The sequence below is a fragment of the Amblyraja radiata genome, chromosome 19, assembly GCF_010909765.2.
Source record: "Amblyraja radiata isolate CabotCenter1 chromosome 19, sAmbRad1.1.pri, whole genome shotgun sequence".
Classification (NCBI taxonomy): Eukaryota; Metazoa; Chordata; class Chondrichthyes; order Rajiformes; family Rajidae; genus Amblyraja; species Amblyraja radiata.
In genome coordinates, this window is record NC_045974.1 from 1,710,352 (window position 1) to 1,722,939 (window position 12,588).

The 12,588-nt window shown below is 43.9% G+C and overlaps 1 protein-coding gene across 2 annotated transcripts in view; it reads left to right on the forward strand.

Moving 5' to 3' along the window:
- Positions 1 to 12,588, forward strand: part of dusp16 (dual specificity phosphatase 16) — a 36,371-nt gene that overhangs the window by 10,471 nt on the left and 13,312 nt on the right. For both annotated transcript variants that reach the window (XM_033037427.1, XM_033037426.1), the window contains exon 2: positions 11,497 to 12,017. In XM_033037427.1, the coding sequence (XP_032893318.1) occupies positions 11,787 to 12,017 (231 nt within the window). In that variant the 5' untranslated portion in view covers positions 11,497 to 11,786. The remainder of the gene's footprint in view (positions 1 to 11,496; positions 12,018 to 12,588) is intronic.

Consider the following 12,588-nt stretch of genomic DNA (forward strand, 5'->3'; position numbering starts at 1 on the left):
GTGTACAAGAGGAATGCTTTTGGCAGCTTCACCACGCCTGCTACATTGTCTGATGTATAACTGAGGCTTGAACTGTTTTCTGTCCAAGCAGCTCAAAGTATATGTTGTGAACATTAAGCCAATACCTCCAAAGGCCCTTGGCTTTGTCATGTTATGTTAGATTGTCAATATAATTCAGGCAATCAAATTTGTATTGTCGGGTCAAATCATTGAAAACAAATTCTTTGTGAAGAATTTGTGTTTGTTTGGTTATTTGTAGCCAGGGCTGGTGGTGGAGGCACTGGTGTTGAAGAGGCGTTTGGGTTTCCACATGGATATGCAGGGAATGGAGGGATGTGGAGGTAGACAAAAGTGCTGGAGAAACTCAGCGGGTGCGACAGCATCTATGGAGCAAAGGAAATAGGCAACGTTTCGGGCCGAAACCCGGAAGGGTTTCGTCCCGAAACGTTGCCTATTTCCTTCAGGGTTTTGGTTGTACGACAACTTGTTCTATTTGATACTTGACAACATGTTCGGCACGGACATCGTGGGCCGACGGGTCTGGTTCCCTGCTGTATGATCTCTCCACTGATGCTGCCTGTCCCGCTGAGTTACTCCAGCCTTTTTGTGTTTAAAGCAGCATCTGCAGTTCCTTCCTGCACATTGTGAAGAGTTTTGTTCACTGTGATCCAAATATTGTTCATAGTTTCATCTTTGGCCAGTTACTGATATCATTCAGTGTTTGTTGGATGGCAAAAAAATAAAATGAAGGTTTTATAATCAGAATGAAAAGCTTGTGTGGCGTGTAGTTAATGTTGGAAGCACGCCTTCTGATGTTTCCGAGCAAAGACTTTGTAAAACCGCCTGCAGCATCTTCATGGGATGTTTCCCATAATATATTAATGAGGTGCCACCTTTATTAGATGAGTTTATTGTCGGATACACCAGGGTGTAATGACATTGCATATTCATGAGGTTCAGAGTAAATAGCTTATTTTAAAAAAAATGCTTTCCCACTTTTACATTTGAATGTTTATTAGCTATGGCCCTCTCCACCATTCATTATTTCCCATTTAAACTGTATATCTTTCCCCAAAATATATTACTTTTTTGACATTATACAGCAATTGTCACTGATCTATCCATCCAGTTTTAATATAGTAATATCAGCCCGGGTGTACGGAGAATGTATGTTCTCCCTGTGACCATGTGGGTTTTCTCTGGGTGCTCCGGTTTCCTGTCACATTCCATAGAGGTGCAGGTTTGTAGGTTCATTGTCTTTTTGTCAAATTGTTCCTGGTGTAAAGGAGAGAAGGTCGTAAGTGATAGGAGCAGAATTTGGCCATTCGGCCTTTCAAGTCTACTCCGCCATTCTATCATGGCTGATCTATCTTTCACTATCTATCTTTCTTTGATCTATCTTTCATCTTTCACTCCTGTCTCCATCCTATCTCCATTCTCCTGCGTTCCCCCCATAACCCCTGACACCCGTACTAATCACGTAAGGGCGATCTCTGGTCAGTGTGGACTCGGTGGGCTGAAGGACCAGTTTCCACACTGTATCTCTAAACTAAACCAATTGAGAATATTGAAGGCAGCATTTGATGATTGTCCAACCCCACACCAGAAATGTGAAAATGCTCGTTCCTGCACCGAGTAGCAGCTCAGGGATGGGTCTTGCTCTTATTACGCGGCATGCTGTGGAAAATAACTTTGAAATATCAAACATGATCTCTCGCATGTCCCTAAATAAGTTTCTATTTCTCTACAATACAAATTTTTGTTTTGAATGACTTTTTCTAAAGGGAAATGTAATTTTAGGTAAGATTAGGCAATAGACAAAAGGTGTGGGAGTAGGCCATTCGGCCCCTCAAGCCAGCATCGCCATTCAATGTGATCATGGCTGATCATCCAGAATCAGTACCCCGTTCCTGCCTTCTCCCCATATCCCTTGACTCCGCTATCTTTAAGAACCCTATCTAGCTCTCTCTTGAAAGTATCCAGAGAACCGACCTCCACCGCCCTCTGAGGCAGAGAATTCCGCAGACTTACAACTCTCTGTGTGAAATAGTGTTTCCTCATCTCCGTTCTAAATGGCTTACCCCTTATTCTTAAACTGTGGCCCCTGGTTCTGGACTCCCCCAACATCGGGAACATGTTTCCTGCCTCTAGTGTGTCCAAACCCTTAGTAATCTTATATGTTTCAATAAGAATTCCCTCTCATCCTTCTAAACTCCAGAGTATACAAGCCCAGCCGCTCCATTCTCTCAGCACATGACAGTCCCGCGATCCCGGGAATTAACCTGGTGAACCTACGCTGCACTCCCTCAATAGCAAGAATGTCCTTCATCAAATTTGGAGACCAAAACTGCGCACAATACTCCAGGTGTGGTCTCACTAGGGCTCATTAGATGTGCATTGTGTTGAGGCATCTTCTACTTGTATCATCACCAACAATTGTGCATTGGTGTAAGGATGATCAATAAAACAAAAGGCACACAAAAATGCTGGAGAAATTCAGCGGGTGCAGCAGCATCTATGGAGCGAAGGAAATAGGCAACGTTTCAGGCCGAAACCCTTTCGGGTTTCGGCCCGAAACGTTGCCTATTTCCTCAGCTGCCGCACCCGCTGAGTTTCTCCAGCATTTTTGTCTACCTTCGATTTTCCATCATCTGCAGTTCCTTCTTAAACATGGTCAATAAAACATGATGTGGCAGGCAGGAAATAGACAGGAATGGAATATCTGTGAGATTCTACAAGGAGCTGTGTTATTAATGTAGTGCCTTACGATGCAGATAACATTAGCTAGAACATTACTCAAAGACTTGAGGAAGGATAGGAAAATGTCTGTGGTTTGGCAGGGTTCAGAATGTGAATCTGTGTGATTTGTGGCCAGTTCATCGAAAATACAGTTACTGGTTTGTTCAAAGTGCACCTGATTGTTTTACTGAGATGTGCACAGATACTGATTGTTCTGTCGACGTGAATTGTCCTGTGTGTTGGATGGTCATGAAGTGTGCACCTTACCACATGCAGAAATTATGATTTATTTCCCCCAGTTGAAGCAGACGAAATGCGTAGGAAGGAACTGCAGTTTCTTTTTCACCCAGAGAGTTGTGAGTGTGGAATTCTCTGCCTCAGTGGGCGGTGGGGGCTGGTTCTCTGGATACTTTCAGGAGAGAGTTAGATAGGGCTCTTAAAGATAGCAGAGTCAGAGGATATGGGGAGAAGGCAGGAATGGGGTACTGATTGGGGATGATCAGCCATGATCACATTGAATGGCTCGAAGGGCCGAATGGCCTACTCCTGTACCTATTGTCTAGATGCTGGTTTAAATCGAAGATAGACACAAAATGCTGGAGTAACTCAGCGGGTCAGGCAGCATCTCTGGAGAGAAGGAATGGGTGATGTTTCGGGTCAAGACCGTTCTTCAGACTGTACTCAAGAAGAGTCTCGACCAGAAGTCATTTCCCTCGCTCCATAGATGCTGCTGCACCCGCTGAGTTTCTCCAGCACTTTTGTCTACCTGCTGATTGGTGGTGTCATTTTGATAGGTTTTCCGTATCACTGGAGTGTTTAGGTTTATAGGAATGTTACAGATTGGGGTCAGGGTCACAGACCCACACGTCTATTGGATGTGGCAGGGAAACCAGAGCACCCACACGATCAAAGGGAGAACGTGCAAACTCCACACAGATAGCACCCAAGATCAAGGTGCTCTGGCGCTGTGAGGCAGCGGCTCGACCCAATGTGCCCGCAGACTAAAGTTAATGGCTACTTTCTCTGGCCTTTTCCCAGTCGCACTGACTCATTCCGGATCTGGTTTGTTACATTTATCAACAAATTCCTTCTCCAAGGAGTTGTTCTTTCCAAATGAACTGAAAGTGTGAAGACAAGCCAGTAGTTGAACTCAAATGGCCTTGCATACAACATGGAACAGTACAGCATGGAACAAGGCCCAGTGGCCCCAATCAATATGATGCAATTTAAACTACAAATCCGTCTGCAATGAGCTCCATCTCTCCATCCCCTGCTTGTTTATGTCTGGCCAAATGCTTCCTAAACATTGCAATCCTATCTGCTTCCACCATTTCCCCTGGCAGTGCATTCCAGACCAGCACTCAGAGTGTTTAAAATAACAACTCACCTCGTAAATCTCATTTTAAACTTTACCCCGCTCCGCCCTCTAGTCATTGGCATATTCACACTGGTGAGAATATTGTCTACACTAAGTAAGTAAGTAAGTTTATTGGCCAAGTATTCACATACAAGGAATTTGCCTTGGTGCTCCGCCCACAAGTAACAACATGACATACAGTGACAGTTACGAATGACTCAGAAAACACTAAACATTAATAATAATAAAACATTAATGATAAAACACCATTGATCAAGCATGTGAACCAACCAGATCAAAGGGAGGCTACAGATTTTTGGCTGTTGAGTAGAGCAACTACTCGTGGAAAAAAACTGTTTTTATGTCTGGCTGTGGCAGCTTTGACAGTCCGGAGTCGCCTTCCAGAGGGAAGTGGTTCAAAGAGTTTGTGGCCAGGGTGAGAGGGGTCAGAGATGATCTTGCCCGCTCGCTTCCTGGCCCTTGCAGTGTACAGTTCATCAGTGGAGGGAAGGTTGCAGCCAATAACCTTCTCTGCTGATCAGACGATTCTCTGCTGATCGGATGATTCAGAGATAGATAGATCTTTGATTAGTACAGGTGTCAGAGGTTATGGGGAGAAGGCAGGAGAATGGGGTTAGGACAATAGACAATAGGTGCAGGCGCAGGCCATTGGGCCCTTCGAGATAGAGAGATAGATCAGCCATGATCGAATGGCGGAGTAGGCTTGATGGGCCGAATGGCATAATTCTACTATCCTTTATGAGCTTATGTGCCCCACCTAGACCCAAGGGGTATTTCTCCCACACCCTTCACCTTCCACCTCCATTCTTTCCTCTAGCTCCACAATTTGCAATTCTTGGGCGAGACGTAAGGGCTGAGACTTCACTCTATTTCATGGCCATTAAGATGGGTTTAAAATGAAGCCTGCGTGCAGCGGAGTGCTCAGTCAGCTTGTTTTATGGAGGCTGCCAGCTTTACGAGAGAAAGCTGATGAATGAATGGAAATCTTTAAGAATGGGATGAAGAGCAGTTGTGGAGACGGGGCTTGGGATTTATTTTCCATCACTAGCATGTGTTCTGCTGTAAACATTCTCAGACTTCAGCAGGCAGCTTTTGTCCTCTAGAGACCCAACATTCCACCCTGAAGAAATCCGTATTGCAGCCTGTAAATATTTGACAGGACTGTTAAAGGGCCTTGAGTACTTTGTAAGAACGTCTTTTTTGAAATGGACAAAGCAATGCCAAAAGTCAAGATTGTTTAATAGCCAAGTGTACCAACAATGACATCCTTACTTGCTTGGAAAGGATTTCTGCAGTTCCTGTTGAAACTGAAGTTTAATTCCAGCCTTAACCATGGTGGCAGGCAGGCAGCTGTAAAAGATGTTTCTGAATGTCACGTAGACACTAGCTCAAGAATGCAGCCTGACTGGTGTGAAGTGGGCAGTTTAGGTTTGCCAGTCACAGAGTACAGATACATGATGTTGAGGTTAACCACAACTGAGAAGAAGCTGTGAAGGATCGGTGGTGTGAGGGGATTTGACATCCATTACCCACCAATGACAGTCATACAGCACGGATACAGGCCCTTCGACCCAACTCGTCTATGCTGACCAGCATGTCCCATGCAAAAACAAACAAACCCACCAGGTGCTGGATTAACTCAGCAGGTCAGGTAGCATCTCTAGAGGAGATGAAACATAGAAACATAGAAAATAGGTGCAGGAGTAGGCCATTCAGCCCTTCGAGCCTGCACCGCCATTCAATATGATAATGGCTGATCATCCAACTCAGTATCCTGTACCTGCCTTCTCTCCATACCCCCTGATCCCTTTAGCCACATCTAACTGCCTCTTAAATATAGCCAATGAACTGGCCTCATCTACCTTCTGTGGCAGAGAATTCCACTGATTCACCACTCTCTGTGTGAAAAATGTTTTTCTCATCTCGGTCCTAAAAGATTTCCCCCTTATCCTTAAACTGTGACCCCTAGTTCTGGACTTCCCCAACATCGGGAACAATCTTCCTGCATCTAGCCTGTCCAACCCCTTAAGAATTTTGTAAGTTTATATAAGATCCCCCCTCAATCTTCTAAATTCTAGCGAGTACAAGCCGAGTCTATCCAGTCTTTCCTCATATGAAAGTCCTGACATCCCATGAATGGGTGATATTTCGCGTCGGGACTTTTCTTCAGACTCGGGAAGGGTCTCGACCTGAAACGTTGCCTTCCCATACGATGCTGCCCGACTTGCTGAATTACTCCAGCACTTTGTGTTTTTATTTTGTAAACTAGCTTCTGCGTTTCCTTGTGTCTCCAGTTTAATGCCCCATCTAAGCTAGTTGCGTTTGGCCCATATATCCCTCTAAATGTTTCCTATCCAAGTGCTTGTCCAAGTGTATTTAAATACTGTTATAGTAGCTGCCTCAAATAAAGAGGGAAAGATTGGACTTTATTACCTTCCATCACAGTAATGAGGAGTGCAGGGAAGCTGCCGGGGTGGATGTTTATGTTCAATTTTATTTTATGTGGCCGTGTGTCTTGTTGCTTTTCACTTAGTACGGCTTTAGTAACTGAAAATGTCACTGTACCTTAATTAGTACATGCGGCAATGAACTGACCTTGAACCTTGAATGACCTCCTCCGGCAGCCCGTTCCATATATCCACCACCCCCGGAGTGAAAACGTTGCCTCTCAGGTTCCCCTCATTTCTTGCTGCTTCTGATTGTTGGCTTTCAAAACCCAGATTGGATCTAACCTCCAGCGGTGATATTAGTATGTTTGTATGTGGATTCAATTAGTAGTTTTTGGTGCATTATGTGTGTGGAGAGATGGAGTTACCACTCGACCAGATTTCAGACAACCTTTTAATTGCTGCTGTAATTAGATATGTGCGACTTTAATTACATTTTCATTGTACTTAATTGAAAGAGGGAAACTGCCCTGTGGAGAGTGCTAAATAAAACAAACCGATACTTTGCCTTTCAAAGCACCATTTCTCTCTCATTTGATGCAAGCCATGTTTGTAGATCAACAAGGGGCGTGTGTGCGTGCGTGCATGTGTGTGTGTGTGTGCATGAGTGTGCGCGCTTTGTGTGTGTGTGTGTGCGTGTGTGTGTGCGTGTGTGCGCAGCATGTGTGTGTGTGTGTGTGTGCAGGGCTGCCAACATTGGGTGAGAGTTGACAGTGAGAAATTGCGAGGGAGCGTAGTGACCGAGGGGGAGGGGGGGTGGTGTGGGAGGGGGGGGGGTGGGTGTGGGAGGGGGTGTCCACCCTCCCACGGTAGGGAGGTTTCGCATTTTTCAGCTTGAAATTGTGCACTCTGGTGCATACTGTAGCGAGTCTTAACTTACACTTGAATGCAACATTTATGCTTTAGTGTGTGTGTGTGTGTGCATGTGTGTGCGCGTGTGTATATGCTTATGTGTGTGAACTAGTTGATTATTTAGAGAAAAGAATAATAACATAAAATACTAGAGAAAAAAGTCATATTTTAAATGCATTTCACTGTACATGGATCAAATAAAGTCCCATACCATGAATGTTATTGAAGCATCGGCAGGTTTATGCAGTAATTGTGCCCAAGTTTATTTGCATGATGTTGGTAAGAACGTGTGATTTTGGGGATAACAGCCTCCATTTTGCACCCCAACCAGTTTTGCACATTATTGGCGTCAAAAACTCACAATCGGGTGAGGTGCCGATCCGATGATTCACCCATTCACTCTTTTCCCCAACCAGGAAACTAGGCTAAAATGACCTGCTTTGATTTCATTAGTTAACCTTCAATTACAACGAGAAGGCAGAGCTGAAGGTTCTGTGTGCCAGTTTATATCGGTTTGTTAAAGGGTCTTGTTAGCCCCAGTTGAGAAAAATAATTTGACATTTTATGAATATAGGAAAATAAAAATAAATTGAATTCAGATTTCAAAGGGGAATAGTTTAAAAATTGCATTCGGAGTTTGCTGTGAACTGGTTAAACCCTCTTATTCAAGGTCAGTTTATTCCATAGTAATGTGACCATGTCTCCACAAATGTATTTTTTCTTTGGATGGTAGATAGATAGAAAGATACCAACTGCATTGCCAACCAGTTTCATTTTGTGGCCTTTATTATTTATGAATTTATTATATTATTGCTTTGTAAAAGCTTTACTAGTTTAGTTTAGAAGTTTAGTGAATTCAATTTATTTTTATTTTCCTATATTCTGAAGAAGGGTCTCGACCCGAAACGTCACCCATTCCTTCTCTCCAGAGATACTGCCTGTCCTGCTGAGTTACTCCAGCATTTTGTGTCTATCTTTAGTATTGAGCTACAGTGAAAAGCTCTTATTGCGTGCTATCCAGTCAGCGGAAAGACAATACACGATTACAATCGAGCCATTCACAGAGTACAGATACATGATAAGGGAATAACATTTAGTGCAAGGTAAAGCCAGCAAAGTCCGATCAAGGATAGTCCGAGGGTCCCCAATGAGGTAGATAGTAGTTCAGGACTGCTCTCTGGTTGTGGTAGGATGGTTCAGTTGCCTGATAACAGCTGGGAAGAAACTGTTCCTGAATCTGGAGGTGTGCATTTTCACACTTCTGTGCCTTTTGCCTGATGGGAGAGGGGAGAGAGAGTGGCCAGGGTGTGACTCATCCTTGATTATGCTGCTGGCCTTGCCAAGGTGTAAATTAACTCAATATGAGGTTGGTTTGTGTGATGGTCTGGGCTGCGTTTTCTTGCGGCCTTGGATGGAGCTGTTCCCAGCCAAGTTGTGATGCATCCTAATTATGTTGTTGGGTTTGTTGTCCCCTGCACATCAATTAAGTTCTACTTTTAGATATAATATTAAACATAAATTCTTACACACTTATTGCTGCAATTTCTATGAGTCTGGCAAAAAAACTATCAATCTTAAAAAAGAGTCTTCATTTTTATTCATTCCTCATACACAAAAGCTTGGCGGTTAGTTAAAGCTCTCTGATGTAAATAAACATGTAGCGATGGGCAAAACTCAATCAGTGACACTTGGAATGGAAATGCTGTTTAGTGGCAGGAGATGGGTATAGAGTGGGGAACAGTCCAGCACCAAACACAGAGCCTTGGGCCCACAGTGTCTGTGCCGAACATGGTGCCAACATCAACTCTCAACTGCCTGCTTATACTCCATATCCACATGCCTCTCCAAAAGTCTTTTAATTGCCACTATCATAACTTCTTCTTCTTCCGCGCCCATCTGTCATTATTTATCCTGTAACTCTTCATTCATTCTGCTTTTCCCACAGAGCCTTTCAGCTGCTGCTTTTGCTTTTGCTTTGCTCTTCACCAATATTGGGGTTTTATATTTATTGAATGTGTTTTTGTTTGTCTATTATGTTATCTATTGAAGGTAGACAAAAATGCTGGAGAAACTCAGCGGGTGCAGCAGCATCTATGGAGCGAAGGAAATAGGCAACGTTTCGGGCCGAAACCCTGAAGGAAATAGGCAACGTTTCGGGCCGAAACCCTGAAGGAAATAGGCAACGCTTCGTGCCGAAACCCGGAAGGAAATAGGCAACGTTTCGGCCCGAAACGTTGCCTATTTCCTTCGCTCCATAGATGCTGCTGCACCCGCTGAGTTTCTCCAGCATTTTTGTCTACCTTCGATTTTCCAGCATCTGCTGTTCCTTCTTGAACATGTTATCTATTGAGTTCTGTGCTTCTAGACCACTTATGCTGCTGCAAGTCGAGAGTTTTAATCAGAACAGTTTTTCTCCACGAGTAGTTGCTCTACTCAACAGCCCAAAATCTGTAGCCTCCCTTTGATCTGGTATTTTGTTGGTTCACATGCTTGATCAATGATGTTTTATCATTAATGTTTTATTATTATTATTAATGTTTAGCGTTTTCTGAGTCATTCATAATAGTCGCTGTGTGTCATGTTGTTACTTGTGGGCGGAGCACCAAGGCAAATTCCTTGTATGTGAATACTTGGCCAATAAACTTACTTACTTGTCATGTGTCCCAGATAGGACAATTAAATTCCTGCTTGCTGCAGCACAACAGAATATGTAAACATAATACAGAACAGGAGATGAAAGTTCAGTGTGTCTATATACCATAGACCATATATGTACACAATAAATAAACAGATAAAGTGCAATAGTAATAATACTGTTATTGTTCAGAGCTTGTTTGATGTCGTCTTTAGTAGCCTGATGGCTGTGGGGAAGTAGCTGTTCCTGATCCTGGATGTTCCAGATTTCAAGCTCCTGTACCTTCTTCCCGATGGCAACGGAGACATGAATGTGTGTTCCATTTCGATAAATGTGATAATCAACACTCTTGAGTCTAGAGTTTGTAGGAAAGGGCGTTGGCGGTTAGGAAGTGATTCAACATTGTTGCTGACACAACCGGCAGGGAGATTCACCCGGAGAGGAAAGTGATAAACTGTCGACGTGACCCGTGGACATCACGGTGACCACTAGTTCACATTTGCCCGATTCTGTCGGAAGAGGATTTTTGTATTGAGCTGAAGTTTCCATTGGTTCAAGTTTTATGATGGTAAATTCTTAATTTCTGCATTAAACTCTATTTGAGGAAGTTCAGAAATCGCTCTCAGTCTCGTGTTGTGTTGGCCGACTGCAAGAGTCCCCTGGGCAAACAAGAAACTGCAGGCGTGGGTTACAAAAAAATGACACAAAGTGCTGGAGTAACTCTGCAGGCCAGGCAGCATCTCTGGAGAATATGGATAGGTGATGTTTTGGAACGGGACTCTTCAGTCTGAAAATGGCACCTTATGACAAAATGTCACACCTCATGTTCTCCAGAGATGCTGCCTGAGTAGTTGAATTACTCCCAGCCACATTACTACAATCCTGTGGTAGACACAAATGCTGGAGAAACTCAGCGGGTGCAGCAGCATCTGTGGAGCGAAGGAATAGGTGACGGTTCGGGTCTGGATGGTAGACAAAAGTGCTGGAGAAACTCAGCGGGTGCCGCAGCATCTATGGAGCGAAGGAAATAGGCAACGTTTCGGGCCGAAACCCTTCCGGGTTTCGACCCGAAACGTTGCCTATTTCCTTCAGGGTTTCGGGCCGAAACGTCACCCATTCCTTCGCTCCATAGATGCTGCCTCACCCGCTGAGTTTCTCCAGCATTTTTATCCACCTTCAATATTTCCAGCATTTGCAGTTCCTTCTTAAACATTACAATCCTGTAGTATGTTGGCCAGTAACATTGAGAATTGTGTTTCTTAATCACAGTTTCATGTTTTCATTTCAGCCTATCTCTGGTATAATGTGGGAGCATTGTACTGTACATTAGCTGTAACAACTGGACGTAATCATGCATTTAATTGTAAATATTTAGGAGTCGTGCATCTTTTTGTTGCATGGTGGTGTGATGCCTTTCTAATGATCCTTCTCTGTATTGCTTTCAGGTTTTCTACATGGAATATTGAGTGTGAGATAGAAGTGAAGAATGATGCAAGCTTAAATTAACCATTGTACTGGCAAAGAGATGGTGTTTGAGCCAACCAACACTGAGGCTGTTGTCCAGTAGGGCCACATAAACAGGGACAAGGTTCGCGGCTTAGACCATTGACATGGATTTTAATTTTCCAAATCCAATGCAACCTGCATGACATCATTAGGGTTTGTGCTGGAATGAAGTTACTGATCCTGTAAGTCTCACTGACCCATAATTTGGGGACAGCCGGACAGAGTCATCATGGATGATGGGAATACTCGGACTCAGATGGTCACTGCTGAGACACTGGTGGGACTTCTGGAAAATGGCATTGACAAAGTGTTGGTCATTGACAGTCGTTCCTTTGTGGAGTACAATGCCTCGCATCTCTTGGACGCTGTGAATATCAATTGCTCAAAGTTGATGAAAAGGAGACTACAACAAGACAAAGTGCAAATCGTGGAACTCATTCAGCATTCTGCAAAACAAAAGGTAGGGTCGTGGTAGAAAAGTTAAACGGAGAAGGGGAGCTTCCACCACCCAGATGTTCTGGGAATGTTGGGATCTGGATCATGCACTTGGACGCTGTCGACAAGGTCCCACATAAGAGATTAGTATACAAACTTAAAGCACACGGTATTGGGGGTTCAGTATTGATGTGGATAGAGAACTGGCTGGCAAACAGGAAGCAAAGAGTAGGAGTAAACGGGTCCTTTTCACAATGGCAGGCAGTGACTAGTGGGGTACCGCTAGGCTCAGTGCTGGGACCCCAGCTATTTACAATTTATATTAATGATCTGGATGAGGGAATTGAAGGCAACATCTCCAAGTTTGCGGATGACACTAAGCTGGGGGGCAGTGTTAGCTGTGAGGAGGATGCTAGGAGACTGCAAGGTGACTTGGATAGGCTGGGTGAGTGGGCAAATGTTTGGCAGATGCAGTATAATGTGGATAAATGTGAGGTTATCCACTTTGGTGGCAAAAACAGGAAAGCAGAATATTATCTAAATGGTGGCCGATTAGGAAAAGGGGAGATGCAGCGAGACCTGGGTGTCATGGTACA